The sequence below is a fragment of the Anser brachyrhynchus genome, assembly GCF_964034855.1.
Source record: "Anser brachyrhynchus genome assembly, chromosome: 16".
Taxonomy (NCBI): domain Eukaryota; kingdom Metazoa; phylum Chordata; class Aves; order Anseriformes; family Anatidae; genus Anser; species Anser brachyrhynchus.
In genome coordinates this window covers 2222774-2247249 of record NC_137734.1, presented here as the reverse complement: position 1 = coordinate 2247249, position 24476 = coordinate 2222774, and the positions used below count along the sequence as shown (strand labels likewise).

At 47.0% G+C, this 24476-nt stretch overlaps 1 protein-coding gene across 4 annotated transcripts in view; it reads right to left on the bottom strand.

Moving 5' to 3' along the window:
- LOC308178829 (uncharacterized protein) overlaps positions 1 to 24476 on the bottom strand; it is a 65706-nt gene that overhangs the window by 9195 nt on the left and 32035 nt on the right. For 3 of the 4 annotated variants that reach the window (XM_080557954.1, XM_080557955.1, XM_080557956.1), the window contains one exon: positions 3259 to 24279. In XM_080557954.1, coding sequence (XP_080414080.1) covers positions 23835 to 24279 — 445 coding nt within the window. In that variant the 3' untranslated portion in view covers positions 3259 to 23834. The remainder of the gene's footprint in view (positions 1 to 3258; positions 24280 to 24476) is intronic. The other variant, XM_080557953.1, reaches the window with a different exon arrangement.

Here is a 24476-nt window from a genome sequence, read left to right as displayed (position 1 = left end):
CCAAAGAGCTCCAAGTGTGCTTGCTCCCAGCCAGGATAACACCCCAGCAGTGTATTTCCAAAGTTTCCCAAAAATGGTATTTAACAGATACATTTATCATCTTTCTGGCAGTGCAATGTCAAGGCTGCAGCCAGATATACAGCAGCCAAAAAACCAAATGTACCTCAAAAGCCCACAAACCTCAGCTGCTCAGGCATCATCTCAAGGGCTTTGGCTCCTGTACCTCGGTGCCACACGTGCATCCTCCGTCCTGAGCATCACCCCCCACCTCGGGGCTCTGAAGGCCAACGAGACAGGCAGCAATAAAGGCGTGTTTGCTGCTGGTCTCAGAAAACATGCAGGAACATCTCTGCAAACATCCCAGCCCTCCAAAGAGTCCTCAGACAAACCTGGCAGCGCACTGCCTTTTAATAAAAGCAGCCTTAGCCCGGTCCAAGAGGTAATTACTTGCTGCACAGATGCTCCGTTGTACCATTTGTAGGTATTTTTATCTTGCTGATAGGAAACACAGCTTGAGCTGAGGATGCAGAAGTTGCCCACGAGCCCCTTTCGACGGGGCAGGGCTCATCCACGCACCTCTCCCCACACCACGAGCAGCCTCTCCTGCTCGGGTCCAAGCCCCTCTTGTGCTTTTCCTTAACAAAGTAGCTTTTAATTGTGCTCTGGTGCTTCCAGTTCTGAGAAATGGCATGGAAAGGACATTGCAGTCCCCTCAGGTTTATGTAAACAGAGCCTGTTTATTATCCTTCACAGCGACTGTCTGAGCTAAAATGCTAGCATTTAGTTTAAAAAAAAAAAAGAGAAATTGAATCTTTCTTTTACTGTGCTTGCATGAGGCTGCAAACACAGTTTGGGCAGCTGTTAAGGAGGTCAGTGATGCCCTTATTAAGGGAAGAGTTTTTTAATGGCTGCAAATACACTTCGGTGACTTGTTTTCCTCTTCCCAGTCTCCCTGCTTGCTCAAGCCATCGCCCTGCACAGTGCCCAAAGAGCAGGCACCCAGCCCCTGCCTGCACCCAGCCACATGGTGCTGGTCCCCATCCCAGGGGAAAGAGACCCCCAGGCAAGGGGTGAGAGCCAACACAGATCCAGTGCTTCCCTTCTCCCTTGTTTGTGTCCCTTCGCCAATCCATCAAGTAAACACTTGTTGTTGTTGTTGTTTTGCAAAACTATCATTTCCAGCCTGTGATTCCGGCTAATTTACAACCCAGCACTGCCGAGCAACAATGAATTATGGAGAAAGATTATGGGAAGGTCTGACATCGTTCATGTTTGGAGGAATAAATGGGAGCAGACTGTTAAATATGATTATTCTCATTCATGTCTGCCTTTCCTTAGGGTGCCTATCACTAGAGCACAAGTGCCACGTGCATTAATTAATTGAAACAACACATTTACATGATTAGGGATTAACTCCTGTACTTCTCCTTTGGCTAATTAGTGTATCTATAGATCTATTTAGAAAGAAAATACCTTGGGGAAGGCAGGAGCCTTCGGAGCTTATTTCATATAAACTAGCTGTCAAATTCAGGGATTAGAAAAATGCTCACTTCTCCCTTCCCTCCCATGGCACCTAATGTTTGCTTGTTTTATCTCTCTTGACTCCTATGCAGCATCTGCATTGAGTTTTACCACAAAAACACTGTTCTTTTCCCCACCCCCTCATTTTGCTCCCCAGTTTCCATCATCCTTAGGCTGCTCAAAGGCTCTACAAGAAATATGCCCAGGTGGAGAAGTGTTTTACAACAGGGATTTCAGCCTGGTGGATTAATTAGTTTCTCCTGTGCAGGATGGTCCTCCAGGTCCCTGCTCAGCTCAGAGGGAGCTGAAATCTGCTGTCTGAATGCAAGGAGCCTTGGAACTGTATCTCTGGGCTTCCTGGCTAGCCACACATCACCTGGTGTCGCGTTTTCGGGTGTAGCTGCCCTGCTCATCCCCAAAATCCAGCTGCTGGTTTCCATAGCAAGTAAATGGGGTTGCCCTGCTTCCCTAGGGGCTCCATGTAGCATTGGTACCCAGGCTCCTGGCCAGCTTCCAGTCCACTTACTTGCCTCCCCTCCTACCTTGCTCACATCTCTCTCAGCCCCCAAATTGTATTTGTATTAATGCTCTGCATCCCATGCAGCTGGAGGTGCCCTGGTGGTGCACAGCTAGAGGGATGCTGCTTTCCATCCCCGAACCAAGCATGTTTCAGTGATGGGTGAAATTGTCCTTGTAATCTCCATCACCTGCTTTACAGCTTGTAAGGAGTTCTGACACATTCACTGAGCTGTTTGGAAAGGCTGCTGAAGTGGAGGCTTTTAGAAAATGCATAAGACACAGGAGGATTGTTTAGAGAAATGAGAGAATTTAAGAGAATTAAGCATTTCCACTGCTGGAACAATGCACACATCCATCAAATTAAAGTTTAGGAATCAAAGACTTTTATACTGAGAAAAAAAAATATAGTGAATAATTTTCTATGAACTTCTGTGTGAAAAACTTTTCCAGCTTACTTCCCTTGCATCTGGACAACCCCTGGGAAGATACCAAGCATTAGCCAGCATCAACAGAACCAAGGCCAAGAGCATATTTGAACACACTGCCCTGTAACAAGTGTTGCGCAAACAGGCCGCGGAGACCCAAATCCCTGCAAATCCCTGCTCACTTCAAGGGCACTTTGGTTAGCTGATCAGACGCTGAATTCCAGAGAAACCCTAAGGAAAAGGGGGCACTCTCACACTTCTCTCCACCAGGATGAATGGGCCCCAGTGAGCTTTCTTTATGTAGGAAAATGGATCAGGCAAGAGGAGGTAAACTTCCCCAACCCAACTCGAGATGCAAGCACATGGCTTTGTCTATACCAGTCCAGGGCTGCAGCTCAGAAAGCATTTCTTCACCCAGCAAAAAAGACAACCCACAGATTCTGGGCTTTTAACACCAAGTAACCCTTTAAAACGTTACCTGATTGCACAATAACACCCTGCCACCACATACAAGAGCAAAAGGCTGCACCTTCCCTGCTCTCCCAGGCTTTTTGAGAGCTTACTGATGGCTTAAATACTTCTAAATAGAAAAATAATAACAAAAAAAAAAACTCCATTCCTTCAGAACCCAGCTTTTACTCACTTAAACAAGGCCTGGCCAAAAAATTTGCTAAATAATTACCTTTACCTTCACCCCCTCCAGCCCTTCCAGAAGCACCTTTGCTCCTTCCCTGGCCTTTGCTATTTGTAGACTGGGGAGGAGGAGGGCAAGGGGTGTTAATTCATTAATCACCTGCAACTGAACCAGGCTTATTTTCTTTCCCCAGCTCTGTGCTGCAGATTCCCCTGCTCATTGCAGGCTGCTGTGGCTGAGCACCATTCTCCTTTTCAGCTTCCTTGTGATAAAGTACAACCATCTGCAGGGAATAATCTCCTCTGCCCCATTTAAAGCCTTCACTTTAGAGTGGCAGGAGATGTTCGCTGGGGTTTCACTGCAGCATAAACACATGTTGGTGATATCGCTCACTGCAAGTTGTATTCTGCTTATCTTCGTTAACGTACTTGCATAAACACCAGTGCTGTTGCATATTTTGCTTATGCTGTAAATATTGCAGCCAGTCCTGTGCATCTCGACATCTGAATGTGTGTGGATGTTGCATCTTAGTTATAAACTTAGTAATAAACTGCACAAATGCGGAGTCTCATAACTGGGTTTCTGCAGCTGCTCCCAGCTCCCTCCCCAGATCCCATCCAGGGGTGTTTGGGGACAGGAGCTGTGGTGTGTTCCCAAAAGACTTCCTTGACCGCACAGCCACAAGGAAATTCAAATAGAAATATGAGCATCATGCTGCTTCTGGCTAGAACGACATGGGGAACATCCCCTATGGTTGGAAATCCCTAGGGACAAGCTGTAAAACCTCCTCAGGGAGCTTTTGGGAGAAACCTCGCAATGCTGCTGGGTTGACAACGCAGCTCCCCACGGAGCAAATTCCTCCTCTGGGGCCGAGGAAATGGCATTTCAGCAACCAGCACAAAACAACCTGTAGCAGATCTTATCAACCTGTTGGTCGCGAATCAGATTTAAGAGGCTTTTTCCAAGGTCCTTGTTGCCACCTCCTCAAGCAGCGGGCAGGAGGAGCGCTAAGACTGAGCCTTATCACCTCCCTGTTCGCTCAGTCCACGATGGAGACTCATCAGCAAATATTATGTGTTAGTGACTCACACTGTTTTCCTTATTGAAGACTCATGAACTCATTTTGGAAACCCGAGGAAAGAGCAAGGTTCATTGCTGTGTAAAATGCTTTCTTCTAACTGAGAAGAAATCCAGCCACTGTTGCAAATTGAAATCCCAAATGAGCTTTTTCATTCGCTCTGGCACAGCGACCCTTGCCTGTGACCTTTAGGTGCCTACTCATGCAGAAGGTACCTACAAGATTAGGTTTGTGCAGGACTCCTCTTTTTCATTATTTTTGTAATGTCTTGGCCTCCTCGAGTATTTTGAACAGAGGATTCCTACCAAACAAAATATCAGACCTATGCAAACACTTGTTGATTTTTAGTCTCAAATTCTTGTCTTCTGTTCTCTACCACCGCTGATACCCAAATGTATCGCTCCCCTTCATTCACACTGACTCTCACAAAGACAACTGAGATGTAAACAAGCTAAATGGTTCTTTATCTTTCTTAAACTTGTTTTGAATTTAAATCTCTGCTAGATAAGCTTTGATGGTTGAAACCATTTAAAACAATGCTTCAATTTAAAGGGAAAAATCATATAGCTGAACATAAAAATTATTATTTGTTCCCCTTGATTTTGACAGGCTTTTAAGCAAATAACGCAAGCTTAAAATGAAGAGGTTCAAGAACCCCCCTCTTATTTTTTTCTGTATTTAGAAAGAAAAAGGGGAAAACCTGCTACAGAAGTGTTTCACTTGGCACTCCCTTAGCAGCCGGTCCTTCTGTGCGTTTTAATTAGCAGCCGCTGGCCGTGGCCATGCGTGCTGCTAAAAGCCTTTCCTCACAAGTCCAAAGCTGTCCATGTGTTTACACTGACACCACCAACGAAGCTGGAGCAGAAGCAGACGCGCCGGTGCTTGGGGTGTGTGGAGCAGGCGCTTACACCGCTCCAAGACGATAAATATTTCCCTCTCAGAAGCTGTGCTGTGACTCACGGGGCTAAAATTAGGCGGGTGCCGTCCCTGGCTGGAGGACCGAGGCGGTTAAAAAAGGCAATGCTGACGGGGGGTGATTCACCCAAGAAAGACGCCTCTTGGAATGTCTTTTGGTGCAGGTGGGTATGGTCGGGAGGTGGGGGGCTCACAGCTGGAGCACGGAGGGGCTCTGCTGGAGATGCATTGCTCAGGATGGTCCGGGTCCTCTCCGAGGTCTGCGCTGCTCCTGTGGGGCTGCCGAGTGCATGTTGAGCAAGGACAGGAAAGAGGGGACATGTGGAGGAATAAACTTGGTGTCACGGTGAGCACAGAAGCCGATTTCACCCCTACGTGAGACCAGAGCACCCAGGCAGCAGCCCCTCACCTTCCCAGGGACCTGCCCCATCCCTCAGCATCCCCTGTTGCCGCAGCAGATCCCAGGTGCTATTCACCCAGCAGCAGTCCCAGGGGTGATGTTCTTCCAGCAGGCTGAGTACGGAAAGAAACTCAAATTTAAAACGCAACTCGTTTATGTTCCTTTACCTGAAGGGCTTAGCAGTATCATGTACAGACCAGCAGTCTGGGGTTGGTAAAAAGACACCTGAGGATTGTTCGAGTCTGTCTGCCAGTCTATTATTAATAACAAAGCGCTGTATTTGTGTCTGGGTGCCCAACTGATGTTAACATATTCCTGACATCTTCCGAACAAAGGAGGAACTGAACCGGAAAATACAAGCTACGTTTAGTTTTAGCTTCTGCAAACTATTTTTGGCATCTGCGAACCACTTCTGCTGCTGGCTGCCAGGCCCTGGTCCAGGTCCTGGCTCTCTGGCATCACCCAGCTGGGGGCTCTCACCGAGGCCGTATGCTCAGGAGGGATTCTTTTCAGGTGGATCAGAGCAGCCATGGAAGCAGGGTCCATGGTTTCTGTCATCTGAATCGAGTTTGCCATAGCTCACCCCTTGCAATCCCTCAGCTCAGCAGCCCCTCTGCATGCCCCCAGGCTCAGCTGGACACAAGGGGTGGATCAGCCATCCCTGTGCTAGCGGTGCCAAGATGAGATTTCTTTTCCTTTTAATGACTGCCTTTGGTTTCTCCTCCCTGCCCGAGTCAGGCAGTTCAAGCAGCTGACACTTCTTCCTTTTGGCGAGACGTCCTCATTACCCGCAACGTTGATTGCAGCTCCCTGTGCTGAGCCGGCCGGGGGGGTTGTATCCACAGATTAACATTAGAAATGAACACACTGCTCTTTTTCATGATGAGCAAGAGAGAATGAATGAGGAGGAGGACAGCAGTTCCTGATGAGCTCTAACCAACAAAACTCCAGCCACAGACAGCGCAAAGGCTGCCGTGCTCCAGCCTCTTGGGCTGAAGTACTCAACTAATCCTCAACTAAATCTCAGCACTTGTTAGTGGTGCTGCAAACAGGCATGTGAAACGGCAGAAGCAATGTGTGTACATGAAGGAAGGGCATTATTCCTAAAGGATATGTCCAGATTTACACTGGAGTAAGAAAAAAATATATATATATACACTCACACGATATCCTAGCTCCTCTACCTGACAAGAGCTGATGGTGAGGCCCTGGGGAGAACTGGTACACGTATGGCAGGAAGGGGGGATCATACCAAGAGAAATAAACCCCTAAATTTCTAATAAAATTCTCAAATTCTCCAAAGAAGGCTATCTCTACAAAACTATGTAATCAAATAATTCGTTTCCCTAATAAAATGAACACAAAAATAAATAAATAAGAAGCACAGGTGGAAAATGTTGATCCCTTTACTACTATAAGATTTATTGCGTGTTGCTATTGAGCCAGCTGCAGAGCTGGCTAGCTGCCTGCCCCCCTCATTGCAATGCAATGCACACTGTGGCACGTCTGGCAAAATGCAATTTTCCAAGTAGCAAGAAGAAAGGTGTTACTGGCGCGTCATCACTTCCCCTCCGCACTGAAGGCAGCATAGGAAGCAGGGAGTATACTGGCTGCTGTTTTCTCCCCATTCAAAACTGCTGCTGTTCTTTAAAAAGAATTTTTCTTAATTTGAAAATACTTTAAAAAATGGAGAAAATTCTGCTTAAAATATTTATTATAATTGATAGAACATTTTCCAAAAGTCTCAGAACAACAAGTTGAAGTTGGCTTGTACCTTAGCAAGGATTTCTCACTTCTTTATTTCCTTTCTAAGGAAAAGAACAGTTTGGCATGAACTGTTGCTGAACTACCTCTGCCTATCATGAAAACATTCACGTACTGAAAACAAGCTGCAAAACGAACTTAGATAAACCGGTTTCTTTTTTTGGAAGGTAAATGTCTCAGAAGAGGATCCTGAAAGCAACAGTAGGTTAAAAGCAGCTTCTTTTTTTATTTTTTTTTTCCTCTTTCCCAGGACCAGGAATATTTTGCCCCTCTGAGCTGCTTAAGCCACTTAGCTCACCCTGCTGAGGACTATTTCCCTGTGACAAACTCATCCTGGTTCAGAAACCTCATCCAAAACTATCCTGGGACTATGATCGTGCAAACAGGGGTTTGAGGTTCTGCAAGAACCGAGATCCTACACGTGCATTTATTTTTAAAGAACAATTACTTCTCCAAAACTGCAAACATGCTCTGCTCCTTTCTACCAGTGACTGGCTCTGTCTCCTGCGATCCCGCATGGGCACAGCGTTCCTGCAGGAGCATCCCCCTCCTGCCTGGGAGGACACAAAGCTGCCAACGAAGACAAGCAAACCATGGGGACATAGAGCAGGGCAGGAACAAACAGGCTGCAGTGTCCCTGCAGCCACCTCCACGTCCCAGCTCCTTCCCTGTGCAAGGAGAGATGCAGGATCTGCTGTGGGAATCCCTTGTTAGATCTCTCTGCCCATTTTTGTTAGGTAATCAAAAGCTCCATCCAATTCACTCAATGTGGTCATCCCAGAACTCCCACGCCTATAGATTAAACGTATGGTGAAACGCTTGTTTTTGTCAAGTTTCTTAAAGTCTGTTGTTCTTCTTTTTTACTGAAAACTAAAGGAAAGTGCAGCTACGTAAAGATTAACTGTGAATCCACGATCCGCAAGAAGTACTAGAGAGTCTCACAAACTCAGCCCACGTGTTCCTTAACTTGATCTGAGAGCACAGCCCCACTTTGACAGACTTTGAATTATTTCGTAACGTTTGCGACATTCTCAGCGTCAGCTCTGAAGCTGTCCCCGAAGATTGTTTTTCCCGTCTCAGCGTGGATTTATAATCACCTGCCAGCATCTGCTTGGAGCCTGAGCTATGGAGGGAGCCTGGCGCTTTGAAGCGCCGATGCATCACAGCCGAAACGCCGCGCGATCGATGCCGCCCCTGCAGTACCTGGAGTCAAATATCGACACACGAGGAGGTTCCACTTCCAGCTTCCTCTAATCATGTCACTTCACTGTAGACAGCCAATGTTTTGTTGTCTATCTTTCCCAGGTCTTGGCGGGATTAGGAACAGCACAAGAGGAAAAAAGCCGCATCAGCCCTTCTTCCTGGGTGTAATGCCTCGGAGGGCTCTCCTGCCTGAATTTGTCAGATGCATTCAATAATGCTCCCTCGTGTAAAACAAAGCTGTCATCGCCAACAAATAACGTTCTTGAACCAGCGTGATGAGACTGAAATATCTCCTGGCTTCTAGAAGCACGGTGCTTCAGCGTCCTTAAAGGGTTGCACTGCTCCAAAGCTCCTCTGACCCTGTAATCCCAAACGAGCCCTGTGCTTCCTCCCTCTGCAGATTTTGGGGCTCCAAATTTCCTGGGCAGCTTAGGGTGGGAAAGCTGGGGATGGAGCATTGCACAGCCCGGGGCTCGAGCCTGCAGGCATCACCACCCAGAGAGATGTTGGGACGTAGCTGCCCTCGTTTCCTTACAGACTGTACGGGGCCTCAGAGGAAAAGAGGAGACATAAAATGGGATTTAAAACAAAACCATCCACACAAACATCTTCGGTTTCTTTTTCTCACCTCACCCTGCTGTTCCTCCTGCCTTCCTGGCACAGGGAACATCTCACGTGGCAGAGGAGCAAACACCTAAACCTTCAGGGTTAGGGAAGGGAAGGCCCCGGGGAAAAGTGCCTGAAGGTTTGCAGTGCAGGTTTCACAGCTGCTTGCAGCTGGCCGGCAGCTTGGCACACGTATGCAACAACACACACACACACTTATGGGCAAAAATGCAGGTATGGGACCAAAGCAGCTAGAGCAAAGCACATCATGGCCAGCCTTGCATGTGGCTACGCATATTTTCCTAAGCAAAGCAGCTCTGATTAGCCAGCAAATGCTAACCAGCAGAACTGTAGGCTGGAGCTAGAGAGCCTGCCCTTCGTTATCAGCTCTGGGACGCAGATGGCTTGAATAATGAGTGACAGGGCTTCAATCTGGGGGATTTCCAAAAAGAAACATTGAAAGAAAAAAAAAAAGTTCAGTCTTTCACTTCTTCGGTTAATTCACAGTATCCTTGGGCTTCTCAGCAAGTACTTTGAGTCCATGGAGAAAGCCTTGTATTTTATATGAGCTTAATATTATTTAGTGATCACACAGGTGGACCAGTGTTTGCTTTTGCAGACATAGTATATGGTGACTTATAAACAAGCCTGAGAGAAGAATAATGTTTCTCTACTTCATGGTGAAGGACTTATTGTTGATTTCCCTCTTGTTTGTACAAGAAACAGTTCAAAGTGATACTGGTCTGAACAGCTGAAAATAAAGGCGATGTGAAGATCCAAGCACCCAGGCACACGCTCACCCTCAGCTCTCCCATGGCAATTAAACGGGCTCGTGTTAATTTTCCAAGAACAAGAAATCGTTGTGCTACTCTCCTACCTAGTAAGAACCATCTGTCAAACTTTTCCTTGCTAGGTTTTTATCTCCTAATCCTTGCGTTAATTGAATTGTCAGAGCTGCTCTCCTCCCTCGTGGTGCAAGCAGACCTTTTGGCCTGGCTGTCCTGCTGCTGATGTCCTGCTGCATTACGTGCCCTCTCCGTGCCAGCTGGGGCAGTACCAGGCTTCGTGCAGGGGAGATGCTCAATAAAACTGGTCCCACACATCCCTGCCCTGCTGCAGCAGGCACCGCGTAAAAACCAGCCAGCGTCCTTAGCGTGTGTCATCGGCGCCTGTTGCACGGGATGCCAGCTCATTTACTGCGTGCTAATTAGCAATGCAAATCCTGTGCCAGCGTTTATCTCATTTCCCAGAATACGGGAGGCGCAGTCAAACAGAGCACAGCCGCTCAGGAGCTCGGCCTGTGAGTCAAAGCTCACCAAAGCACTTGGAAAATAAAAATAAAATAAAATAAAATAATAATTAAAAAAAACCTGCTCCGAGGGCAGCAGCCAGGAGGGGCTCACGGCGATAATGAGCCAGGAGCATCTGAGAGTCTCCCAGTAAGTTTGACATGAAGCCGTTCATCATCCAGCCGGTGATTTTAGCACCTATTAGGAAAGTAGTCTTGCCTCTGAGGCTGGAGGGCTCACTCCTTGCGGGAACAGTCCTTAACAAGGAGACTGACGGCAGTGTTCGTCCACGGCCAGGGCAGGGGCCCTGCAGGTCCCTGCTGAGCACAGCCCGAGAGCAGCTGCTTGCCCCGGCACAGGGAAGGGGGAGAAAGGATTAATGAGCTTCTCTTCAGTCCAGACAGTTGCTCTGACCTCTTTTTACAAAGTACGCCTATAAATAACCGGTTTCCTTCCGAAAAGTCCCTTCAAAATGACATTTCGCTCCCTAATAACACAATCGGATGTTGCGATGTTAGAGAGATCTTTTAATTTTTTTTTCGCAAATCATTATTTTGTCTCAAATAATCCTGCCTTGCGAAATAGCTGCATATTGCTAGGAAAGGCTTTTTCATTAACAAGCCCAGCTGTTCCACCCCACAATGCTGACGAGCTCTAATCAAATGACATTCACAAGCATCCCCCGGTAGGAACTATTTGTGGCATCAGTTGCGGATGAATCCTCTCCCTGCGCTTTCAACATCCTCGCAAACGGATTTTTATCCTGGTTTCCAAAGGAGATGAGGCTCCTGCAGATGTGCTGCTTGGTCTGCCTTCTCCCCATGTTCCCTTCACTACCATTTTACAAAATCATCCAGTTACGTGTGGAAGGAGCGCTACAGGAAAAGAAGGAAGGGTGTCACATTTAAGTTCAGTGAAAACAATGGCCCAAGGGAAGCAAATGGAGCGAAACAAAAAATCTCATCCATTGCATGCCCAGCTGGCAACGTCCTGCTGGCCAGCCAGCACGTGCTCTGCTAGGTCAGCAGGGTGGCGAGGGGCAGGGCAAGGGGATCCAAGTCACTGAAAAAAAAGGGGGCAGAGAGGGGATAATGGATAAAAACCCACGGGACATAAGAACTCGTTAGTCTGCACGCCGTGTGCGAGGCTGCAGAGTGAACCCTGGGAAAGCAGAGCTGGCAGTAATGGGAGCAGGATGCTATCAAACATGAATCACAGGCTCCAAATGAGGCAGTGGAAGTCAGGGACACACTCTTCTAATATTCCTTCCTGACAGCAATAGGAACACTTAGGGGAAAGATTCAAGGAGCACTCGTATTCAGAGCTCCAAAAAACAGTGCAGAGCTCTTCAGGGGCAATGTTTAACAAAATTGCAGTCATTAAAAAAAAAATAAGTACAGCAATCCCCATGAGAGTTGGGTCAGAACACAGATGCACGTGTGTGTGGGGACAAGAAGAGAGACAGGGGCCCGGAGGTGCGTATCACAAGGGGCTTGCACTGGCTGGAGCTGCTCGCCTCCATCGGCAGCTCCTTTGGAGCACTGCTGTGTCACAGGTCAAATCGGAGCATGGGTATGTAGAAATTTGGGCTGATGGACAGAAAACTGGCAGGTAGCCCAACGGTGTGTTTTATGAAAAAAATAGAATAATAAAAATAAAATAAAATAAAATAAAATAAAATAAAATAAAATAAAATAAAATAAAATAAAATAAAATAAAATAAAATAATCCACTCAACTACTCCTGAAATGTCAGGCAGGGTTATCTGTGCTCTGAACTCACCCCTGGAGCTCCCCTGAGCCATGCCAGCAACACCTGGCAGCTTGGCGTTGCAAAAATATCCGGCAGCTTCAAGCCTCAGGAGCCAGCTTAAGACTCCTGCATGAAAGCCAACACCGTGAGTGGAAGAAGCGGCAGCTTCAGGCTTCTGGAGGGGAAATTCAGATTGGGTGCTGGAGAAACCTCCCCCGGTATGACAGGTACCAAAGCAATGGAGCTGATTGCTCGGGGAACAGCGGAGTCCACAAGTTTATGAGATTTGTGGAAACAGGGTCGGAAGTGAGAGGTCAGGTACGGGTAGATGGAGGAGTGGATTATCATCCTGGTGCCTTCTCCCTACCCCATTTTCTATGACTCCATGACTGTATTAAAATATACCTTAGAGCGCTAAGAGAATTTCGCGCTGACGTCCCAGCCCTGTTGAGTTCAGCGAGTTTTGCAACCATTCCAAACTGCTTCTGTAGGGGTACTTTGGTCAGCTCTGCTCAGATCAGTCCAAGGCAAGGGAAGCTCCCTCGGCAGGAGTCCCTCTGTTGCCCAGTGCTTTCCCCGAGGAGCACGGGGCTGTGCCAGACGGCAAAAGGCAGTTGCCCTTGATCCTGTATATTGGTCTCCTTACCCAGGCAGTGCTCAGAGTCTGGAAGCTGAGTATTCGTTCTCTCTCTGGCTGCTTCAATCTGATATTTCAGTCCTGCCCGGTCCCATTGGTCTCAAATTGCCTGCACTGCACCAGATGAAGGACAGAGCTGCTGCTGTTGCTGTTTGTGTTCTTTCCTCCACTGTCGTCTCAGTGTTAGGAACAGATAAAAAATGAAAGCAGAAGAGATTACGGGAGCATTATTGCCTGGCTTTGAAAATAAATCAAAGGAAGGGACTGTGGAAATAGTGTTTGATGACATGGCTTTCGGGGGAGGAGAATTTTTTCAAGATTAGTTGTTTGAATCCCCCATGAAACCCACTAGTACATTGTTGTGCCTCAGAAATTGGTGGTAATTTAATTCCACTTACTCTTTCATTCTCCTGAACTGCTCTGCTGTCTCCTCATGCCCTATTCTTCCTTTTCCGTCCACTGGTCTGCTTTCATAGCTCATTAAGACATAACTAAGGCTCTAAGGCTGAACAAACAAAGCCAGAAATAGGACTATGGTGTGTTTTTTGTTGTTGTTGTTGTTGTTTTCTTTAACATGCAAAGGTTACATCATGGTCCTGCTTCCACACATCACAACTGGTTAGCTAATCCAGTGACAGAACCAAGGAGCTGATATTTTTAGCAGAAAGGCCCTGGTTTTGCTAAGGTCTTGCTCAGCTCTATATCTTGCTGACATCTTGTGGCAGCAAGGTCCCCGAGTTGTTTGTGCTCAAGAACAGCCTCTAGAGCTTCGCCTTCAGTAGTCTGCACTTGCCAAAGCCAAAAGGGAGCAAGAAGGATTCAAAAAGGGACTCGACAGCCAAAGAGAACTGTTCGTGTAGAGACACGGGTGAGTCACTGACGTCCGTGACACAGGGTCCCTTGGCTGTTGAATGAAGGACACTTTGCCTAAATGAGAGTTAGTATCTTCACCAGGCCAGCACCGAGATTCAAAGTGGATTTTCCCATCTTCAGCTCTGAAGAGTCCTTTTAGGCTCAGGTTCAAGCAGCTCTCCAGTGACAGCCAGCTGGAGCCCATTGGCTTTGAAGGACATGAAGTGCTGCTCGGTGTCAGACATCAGCTGCTGGCCCCGGCCCCGCTTCTCAGCGAGGGCAACCTCTGAGCCCTTTTGGCAACCATATTATGCAATTAACCCCTGCAGGCAATGGGGGGAGGCACATCAGCTGCGTTTTTGTAGCATTAGTTCAGGGATGCTCTCCTTCATGCTGTTCTGGAGATGCTCCTGCGAGCAGCGTGGCACCCACTCCCCTCTCGGTGTTTCTTTTGCAGGCATGCACAGCAATGATTTTTTTTTTTTTTCCCTTTGCTTGCTTACCCACTAGAGAAAATTTCATTTCCTGAATTCACCCTCCCCATTTTGTTCATTAAATTGTCTTTTCTTATTTACAGTGATGAGGCTGTTAGGATGACACTTGTGGATGTGTGCAGCTAGTTGAAATGTACCCACTTCAAACACTGCTCCTGTGAGGAGTGGGTAGCTACGTTCAGACCCGGCATGAAAAATAATATGCCAGGCCCAAATGTCAAATATAATGATGGGTGATATTAACCTCCCCAGTGAAAGGAATACATCCCTTTGTGCAATAACCTGGCTTTAATGTTCAAGATTGCTACAACAGATTAAACGGTAGTCCTTGATAAGTTGCCTACACTAAAAGCATCATGGAAATTGAAAACATAATGTACCTCACTTAAGTGATTCACACTATTAATATGTAGAGTTTTCTAAGCTATAGTTTTATCAAAGTTGAACTGTGGGAATAAGTGAAGGTTTGTTTCCTCATTTTTTTCTAAAGAACAAAAGAAAACAGGCGCATTTATGTCCAGCGAAGAAAAAAGAAGTTAAATTGTTTCTGAGAAATAAGGGTTGGCACCTTGAGCTATTCTATTCCGAGCAGATGAAAAAGGAGAGCACTTGCTGTTGCCCTGCCCTTTTCCTGAAGAATGGCTACGCAGTGATATTTCCAATCATACTTACACATCCAGCATGTGTATCCACTCCTTCTGCAGTTACTGGGGTGCACCCCTCATTGGTCTTCTGCCCAGCTGGCTGCAAGTAATAAGCTCTTTTTTTTTCTTTTTTCTTTTTTTCTTTTTTTCTTTTTTTCTTTTTTTTCTTTTTTTTTTTCTTTTTTTCTTTTTTTTTTCTTTTTTTCTTTTTTTTTTCTTTTTTTTTCTTTTTTTTTTCTTTTTTTCTCTTTCCTTTGGATGGAAACCATTACTAATTTTTGAACAAGAGGACCTGTGGATGTTCACAAGGAAGGCTGTGTTCGTGGCAGATGGACATGCACACACAGTGTACACACACCGTCTCTCTGCCTGTGTCCATCTGCAGCTTCCAAATCTTGTGAGATTTAGAAATATCAGATAGCCTTTCAATTACGGTCTCTCATAATCAATTTCTGTGGCAAGCCCCAGGCTGGATATCTCAGCACTAAGAGATAAATGCTACTGTTTAATCCACTTGTTGACTTTTCAGACTCAGCGCAGCCAGAGCTGTACCTTTGGTCTACAAAAAACATTTTGCAGCTGTTCCTGTTCCCTTGCAGGCTATTTAATATCCAGAGCTCCTATCTCTTCAGAAATGGTACGCCGTGAGTCTAGAAATCCCTGGTGCCACCCACGCCCTGCATCCCAGCACAGCGAACGCCTCCGAAGTTTGGGATGTAGCTGCCTTGAACCGTCCTTCCAAATGCACCGCTACACCTCGCCCACGGGCTGGATGGCTCTTGTTCTGCTTTTGCAGAGCTGCGAAACACCTGCGGCCAGCCCCCTTGGGAGACGCTGGAGGACAGGAGAGGCCAAATGCATTTGCTCAGTGCCAAACTGGGAAGGGGAATGTCTGCACTCAGCCGTACGACCTCTGCTTCTCACTGCTTTGAGCACTTTTTTTTAGCACTTAGAGAACAGCAGCTGCAAAGAATGCTTCAGGTCTGAGTCTGGCCCCAGCGTACCACTGGTGCATCCACTCCTCTTCTGCGTGCCCCATGGGACTACGAAAACTGGGGGAATGAAGTCAGTGCAATAAGCATTGGGGACAGTGAGGGGGAGCATGGGGGACTTGGTTTTGTACCAAAAGGCAAGAGGATTTCAGAAGTTCTCTTCCTTATCTCCCTGCACAGGTCCAGGTGGTCAGCTCCTGACCTTGGTGATGCCCAGTTTAGGGGCAAGGCGGCCGCCTGTGAGTCAGGCTCCTTTGGTACAGCCTCGAGGAGAGGCAGGGGTTTGCTCCGTCGCAGACTCATCACAGACAAATGATTCAGTACATCAGAAAGCCTTTCCCATTTCTCCTGGCTGCATTAATGCTTCAGCTACCACCATTTCAAAAGAAATATCGTTTATCCAAATCCCACAGAGCCCGCCCGGTACCCAGAGCCAGATGCACTCACAGCAGCAGCGAGGAGGCGACAGGGACAGGGTCCCAGAGCTGCCTCAGCCTCTCTTCACCACTCATTTCACCCCAGGTAATACACTCCCCAGCATTTTATTTTCTAGATCTAAACTTCATTAATCACAAAAAGCTGGCTGTGGTCCATCTCCCAGAGTCTCTTCGATTTGGATGGGAATTGTTGCCTTGTGGATATGTGTAGCACCGTGCGCTGTGCAAGGGAGGGAGCTCTGCTGCTGCTCCGTAACGCGCCCGGCAAGGTGGGACAGGAGCCACTCGGTAAAAAGTTGATCCTGAGACAAGATAAAGGTCAGGCCAGCATAGGATTTCTAGTTACAACACTTCCTTGGTCTTTCTTCCTCTGCTTTGTAAAAAGCTCTTGTTATACCCAGTGAATAAGAGTCCCAGTGCACCAAAGCAATTTTCAGCAGCAATAGCCTGTGAAAAAATCTGGAAGCATTATCACTCGTTAACATTACAAGACGGGGAAGGATAGGGTAGGGGGAAAAGCTGAAACCTCTTTGATTCTTTTACCATGGTGAAGTGGATTGCTCAATGACAAGTACACAGGGTAAATCCACAGATGAGCCAGAAGAAATCTAGCCCTTGCTTTAAGCACATAAACATGAAGGTTTGGAGGAGGATGTTCCAAGCTGAGGAAGGTTTACTCATCTCCTTTACATGCCTGCAAAAGCATCTGGCATATTTCAAGCAGAATTTGGCCAATTCACTTTCTGCACTCAAAGCTTTAATGTGAGCAAAGAACATGAGGCTCTCAACAGCCTCTCTCATTTCGCTATGCAGGAAAAATCGTATTTGCATTTTGCCTATGGATCGTTGTTTTCAGTTTGAAATCCAGGGACTATAAACTAAATCCAATTGAGTTATCATAATTTTATTTTATTTTATTTGAAGATGAACTCCTGCAGGTTGAAGGTATTGAATAAAACTCACCCTGACTTCAGCAATGAAAATCAGACCTTGCACTGGCATCCTGTGAAGGCGATGGGAAGAGATAGCATTTCAGTGGCTTTCCAAAAACATCACCCCTATTTTCAGTCCCAGAAAGGAAAAAACAATATCTGTGCTCAGTTATGTCTCAGTCTGTCATCTGGGGACCCGTTCACTTGTCCATGTTGTTATTCATAAAGACGGAGCTCTCTGAAGCTGGAGCTGCACCATATGGGTATCACGTGTGACTTTTTGCTATGTGATACTCTTAATAACCAGGCATTACAAATTCAAAATGAGCCTAAATGGAGGCTTCCCTTCTACGTATTTATTCTCTTTACAAGTTTCTGGCATGTAAGCCCTAGAGACCACAAAACACGATAAAACATATTCTGTAGCTAATTTATGGTAACTGGAACTGTTAGGCATTTAATTTTAATAAGAAACGGCAGGATAATGTCCATGCCACTGGAAATACCTCCATTTGCTGTCTTCCCTAATCAAGAACTAACTTATCTTTCTTCTCACAGAAGAGCATGGGTTCCCCACTTCCCCACTTTTCAGGCCATTTGTCACCACAGATTACTGCAGATTTACGGTACGGTCTCGCATGGGCAGGCAGGGTTAGTGGGTTATTTCTAAAGAGAACAGCGGGTAGATACAGCTTGGAATTGCTCCCTCAGACCAGGCATCAAAATCAGTTAAAGTGAAGAGGTTTAACGTTGCTAACATTGGCATCACCTGCCTTTGCACAGGGCCTGCAAGCACACTTCAGGAGCCGCAACCAAAATTCACAGGTAGCTGCTGAGCTCAGCGCCTGTTTCATGTTACTGCTGAGCCCTTCCGAGCACCAGCCTCCCTCTGCAGAGTCAGAAATAAACCTTCGCCCCGGCACTGTCTGCAAACAAGGTAGCTCCCTATTGATTGTTTCTTCTCCACTCCTCCTTACCCTCCGTGCTCGCTTAATGAGCATGGGACCAGATCTCAACCTGCTGCAAATTCAGGATAAAAATGGGCAAACCATCTGAGTCTGCAAATTAACATTTTTTTCTATTAGCAATATGGACTTTGCCAAATCCAAGGGGTATTCAAGAGCATTTGGGAGCAAAACAGTAAAGCCAGGTGCTGAGCGAGCTTTGCAGGTGCTGCTAGGCACCTGCCCCGGATTTGTGTTTTGGAAATGCCCCCCCTTGCTCAGGTCTGTATTTCTGGCTCCCGAGTGACCTTGTAAATGCAGCCCTCTGAATCCAGCAAGGACAAAAGGGTGAGTTATGGCCTGTACACGACACAGGGGAAAAAAAAAACACAGGACAGACATTCAGCTTTCAAATCATGCACCAGGAAGCAGGTCTGTCCCTGGTGCTGCGGGGTCTCTTGGGGATGGTTTTCCCTTCCGAAAACACAAGCTCCTAGCGCACTCCTTGGAGTATAAACTAAACCAGCGGTGTATATTATACAAATAGGAATTAGCTGAGTTAATGGCAAGATTACAATAAGCTGTAAAATTCCTCTACCAAAACAACTCATTAAACTGGCTGATTTCATTTTTCACCCTGATGGCCCCGTTGGAAGTGTCGTGAGAACAGTGATGCCAGTCTGAGGCAAGGAAGGCAGGGACAGGCTGAACAGAAAGGCAGGGCTTCCAGAAAATGCGAACCCAACGACTTCTCGGTTCAGCTCAAGAATTAGTAAACATGCTGTGCAAAGACCTTTTGCAGCTGGTTTTGCTGGGAAATCCTGCCTGCAAACGAAGGCATGGATGCAGGACTGCGATGAAAGCATCACTCCTGTCTCCTGGAAACAGGGCAAACTCGTACACTTAAGACATACAGAAGAGGGGCTTGACCCTTCCCCAGCACTTTTCCAGTGAACTTATTGAAAATATAATAGCGATGATGTTGCTCCACTGAAGTCAGTGATTTTATCAGTCTTCTCACTTAAGAAATGATTGATTTTCTCATATTACCGGTATAAATTCTAGCCTGTAATATGTAGGTCACGAACTCATCCATCTCCACCTTCTGCATCTCTGGGCATGGTACTACTAGAATTAATGGCAATAATAATAAACTCCTATCTCCTTCGGATCATAAGAGTTTAACGATTATTCGTTAGCAGGAGTGCATTGCATCCGCAGCCTCCTCTTCCCTCACACACCTGACGCTCTGGGCTATGCCGCTTGTATTTACAAGGAGCAGTCAATAAACCCCATGCGGCCGTTGGCCTTGTGGGGTGCTAATTTCTCCCTTTCTGAGCTAGGCACACAGTCCCCATGCCTCCAGCTAAGTCCATTTGCCAAACAAACAACAAAAAAAAGCAACACCCAGTACAACATACCATTAAAGGAGAGCGTGCCTCCAAGCTGCATCATGCAGCGAGAGGGTGCCAGAGGATTGGGATGCGCTGGGACAGGAGGTGCAAGTCATTGACCAGGGGTTGCTGGGGCTTTATAAAGAAGACGAACAGGAGCACGGTCCCACCAGCCCTCTTATTCCTGCACTGAGGGGAAGAAGCTGAGAAGCCACTTCCATGCCCCAAATCCTCACTGGGAGGATGGGATTGGGGTAAGCACAGGGTTGTGATGCCACCGCTCCCCTGCAGGGTCCTTCCTCCTCCATCCAGGCACTTGGGCAAGGACCGAAGTGACGTCTGTGCTCCTGAAGCTCGCTGTCTGAGCAGAAGATGGCACCTGGCTCTGAAGATTTTATGGCATCTTTCCATGCACTGCACACCAAGGCAACAAGAACTGACATCCCGCAGTCGGAGGGCACCGAGCTCTTTTTGGCCTCAGAATATAATTCACTTAAGCTCTTATGAAGTAATTCATATCCAGATTTTATTAGAAGTGGAAGACCTTTTTATTTCCTCGGTGTATTCAGCACACAGAGAACTGGTGCTATGGTTAATTTTATTTCTGTGCTTTCTGTGTTTTAATAATGATCTCCCCAGCTCCATTTGACTCTGAATAGATGGAGGAGATAGAGAGAGATGAGGATGAATAATGTAATCATGCACTGCAGACCGAGAAATACTGGTAAAAATCATGTGTAATGAATATATGACTGAAGCAGAGAGATGAAAGTTATAAAATCTGATGTATTTGCACACCTACCAGGTTTGTGGCTACACTCTCCAAAACACGCAGTTATGCTTTCAAGAAAAATGTAAAATGATGAAAAGTGACTTTCAGATTTGAAAAATATTTCAAAAGTGCCAATGTCATATACATGTATAGCTGGGGGGACACAGCTCTACGTGCATTTCCTGTCTTTCACTTGTTTTAAAAGCCATATAAGATAAAGACAGACCAGAACAACAAAAATAAATAAAATCCTGTGACACTATTTGTGTGCTGAATGCCACTAGGACGTGAGAGCTTCAAGACCAAGGCTTGGCATTTTGTATTCCACTGGCCCTGCAGCTGAGCTCTCCCCAAGACACATCCCAGTTCCTTGGGCTGGGTGATGAAGCATCTCAAGCCAGATGAAGCCACGAGCACAAAACGCTTCCACCTCCAATTCTGCATCAGAAGATTTTTCCAAGTGCATTGAGCAAGCTGCCTGGGCCTCCTGGAAATGCAGCCAGCTTCTGTAACTCTTGATTAAAAACCAAGAAATGATTTAGTTATGTTTTAACATCATTCCTTTAACCAATACTCACAGTTTGCATGATCTCAATAAACTGTGTTACATTTTCTGGGGGATTCACACAGTGCAGATATTGAGAGATTTAGCGGTGTGCGTTTCTTATGAGCCCAGAAACAGGCAAATTAAAATCTGCCTGTGCCATACGCTGGAATCCCCCGGGCAGCGTCAAGGAGATAAAATTGAAATAAATAGGGTTGTGCTCCAGAGAATTTCCCTCTTGTTTTGGCTGTTTGTCTTCTTTTCCCTTGTGAGCTCCCATCAGCTGCATCTCTCCTGGCTGCTCGTGCCTTGCCAATGCCCATCCGGGCTTGCTCTGGGAGCAAGCAGTGGAGGAGCAGGACCTCTGTGTCCTGCTGACAGGAGCAAGACCTGGACAGTTCAGGCCTGCCGTGTATTTTGCAGAGGTGGACAAATCCCATTCCTTTTTGCTTCTGCACCAACTGTGAAATTCCCTTGAAGCCCAGCCGGCGTTTTGAGCCCAGCTTTCCCTGCTCATGCCCTGCTGCCCCCATAGTGCCCAGAACAGGAGGGGAGCCTTGCTTTTAACGGGATGCCATGGTTTCACCCACATGATTCATCTCAACACAAAGACCTGTCCAGCTTCTGCCAGCGATCCTTTTAGAAGTGAGAGGTTAACACAATTCAGTCAGGCTGCCCTTCGTCATTCAGAGAGTCAGGCTTTCAACATCCCCAGGTGAAGTGGCTCTGGCATAAACCCTCCTCCTCCTCCTCCATCTTCCCTGACCCCTTCATCCCTGAAGGGACGTCACATCCCTGTGCTCTGATCTTCTCTCTCGAGGCCGATTAGCAGGAGCTGGAGTTCAGGGAGTTGTGAGCATCGGCTTCCTCGTGGCACCGCTTGATCATCAGTGTCTGCAAGTGCTCCCAATTAGCCTGCAAATGCTGCCACCACTTCACAAATACCTTAAAAATGAAGTTTAACGAAAAGCCACCTGCGTAGCCTTTCTTCAGCGCACTCCGCCATATCAAAGCCCTTGAAAGCAGCTAAGGACAAGGTTTATTGCCTGGAAGGGTCCATCTGAGCATCAGCTCCTTTGTGCAGAGGCTGCTGCACGGAGTCAGGGGGCAGCCACCAGCCCGTGCTGCCAGCCCTGCTTTTGGGGAGCTCTGGCTGAACACCAGTGAGGGCATCGGGCTGTGAAGTTCACCTCCCAGGGAGCCACCGAAGGAACTTTCAAGCAGAAAGGTCACCTGGCTCGGCTGCTTCCAGAGGAGCTGATTAAAGACTTGTTTCAGGAGCCGTCGGTAGCCACAGTAAGCCCGTCCCTGCAGTCTGCTTCTCCCTCCTCACGCAGTAATGATCTGCAGCTCATCAGAGGGGGCTCGCTGGGGGAGGAAGGCAGCAGCATGTTTCACTAAATGACATTTGTGAGGCTGCAGCTTGGTGATGGATCTGATCAAGAGCCAGAAGTTGGATGAAGGCGAAACAAGTGCCCAGGGAAGTGGCTTGGAGGAGGAAGAGGTGGTCCAAGGCAGTATCCCCACCATCGTGCTCCACTGCGAGGGCACAGCTGGGGAAACTGGAAACGGACCCTGCAGGGAAGGTCTGCAAAGCCCCAGGGGCTGACACCAAAGCCAGCACAGCAGAATTAAGCCACCTATGCCTCCACAACCTTTCCTGTGACAAGTCACCATCCAAAGCAACCCCTGGGCGCTTCCCTGATAACAAACAAGACCAGCGCCGATACTTCTGCATGGTAGAGAGTTAGGAGGGGCATTTGCACTGGGAAAACAGAAGGAATATTTCAGTTACTGGCTCCAGTAATTCAGCATGAGTGTTGAACACACCTGATGAAAACAGCGCCAAAAACATTGGCAAGCACATCTGCCACCAAAATCAACATGCTGCATGGTGTTAACCCTACTTAATGGTTTTGTTTTTCCATTAGAAAAAAAGGGGGCAGGGAGAAAAACTCTGAAAATCACGCTTTTCTTTTTGCTTTTCCAAAGTAGCTCTGTGTTTTTCAGTACATCCATTTTTCACTATTATTTCTCCTGTAATTGTAAAGAAATTAATTACTTGAAAACAGAGCAAAACATATGAATTAAACCAAATGTTTTGATTAACTCAAAACCAGTGACATTTCCTTTCCTGAATAATTTCAAAATTAAACTTAAAAAAATCTTATCTGAGAAGCCTCATTTAAAAGGGAATGTTTGGTATTTTGTGGCACTTATGTTAGGTGGACAGCTGCCAGCATGTTACTCTTTCAATGTTAAAAATACTTTTAATGGACCCAAACTCCAGCTCTAAGCTATTTAGAAAGGGAAAAAAAAAAAAAAAAGAAACGACAAACAAACATGTTTTTCTAGTCCTTCTCCTTAGCCTCTCATACAGAAAAAAAACACAACACCCTGATTGTACCTGGAATTTCTTAACTAGGATACAAATACTGTATTTAAATTATAATGACTGCATTCATAATATGTCTGCTCTTTGAAGGAAAGGTGGAAAGGTGTAGCTGCACTGGGACAAACTTTGTTCTCCCCCTCCTCCCCACCTGAAAATGTGCAGGATTTCTCCATGGAAATAATCTAGTGTTGAAAGGAAAATTCATGTCATGTAATTTCCACGGGAGACTTCTTCTCTTGTTCAGCAGATTTCGTCAGTGCAAACGCTTCAACACTTCTTCCATACAACCACATTAAAAGGGGGGGGGGGGGGGGGAGAGAGAAATAATCCTTCTCTGCAGGTTTTATGGCATTGCTTTAATGAGTCTGCCCTTCTGTTACCCTCAAGCTTTTAAGTGTGTCCACCTAAAAGTCCCGGAGACCATCACGCAGACAGCACCCTGAGGCTTGCACGCAGACCGCAGGGGGTAAGGGGCTTGTAAAGTGCTCGCAGATGTGCAGAACTCTAGCCAAGCTGGGCAAAATTCCCTCCGGATTAATGCAGACAGACATTTGGGAAAGGGCTGTGCTGTGCTGAGAGCCCAGATCCGCTGGGTGGGTTCCTCCAGGGGAATCAGGGCAGCCCTGCAGCCACATCTTCCCTGGGAGGGCTCCTCAGGTGCACCACGACCAGAGACACCAATCCCCCCGTGTCAGAGACATTCTGTCTTAAACTTCTGCCTCAGGGCTTTCTGCACGTTCTGTATCTTCTCCGTGATCACCGTGTCGCTGAGGTGATCGCCAAACTTCTGTTTCAACAGCACCCGGATGATCTTGATGCAGCGTTCGTCCATCATGGGCTTCGCCTCCCGGAAAGTGTTGCCCCTCCGCCCCGTGATGGAGTGGCTCTGGATGTAGTCGGAGGTGAAGAGCTTGTAGAGCAGAGTCTTGCAGGCTGTGCTGATTTTCTGGTCGAAACGGATGGCCTCTCTGAGCTGCTCCTTGGTGTAGCCGTTGAAGAGCTCCACCACCTCGCAGGGCGGCCGGTGGGGCTCCTCCTGGAAGGACAGGGATTCCAGCCGCTGCACCTTCTTCTTCAGAGAGAGGACGTCCTGCTGCAGGTCCAAGACCATTCTCTCCAGCTGCTCTACCTTCTCCCTGAAAAATTAAAGCCAGAGTATAAGACGGGCAGAGGGAAGACAGCTCCACGGCTCTTGCTAAATCCAAGCAGAGCAAGCGGGCCCAGGACAAGTTCTCTGCCAGAATACCTGGGTGAGGAGCAAAGCAGGAGCAAAAAATGACATGGTCAGGGCTTTTCAGAAGCTCTGAAACAGAGTTTAACTCTCAACCCCACC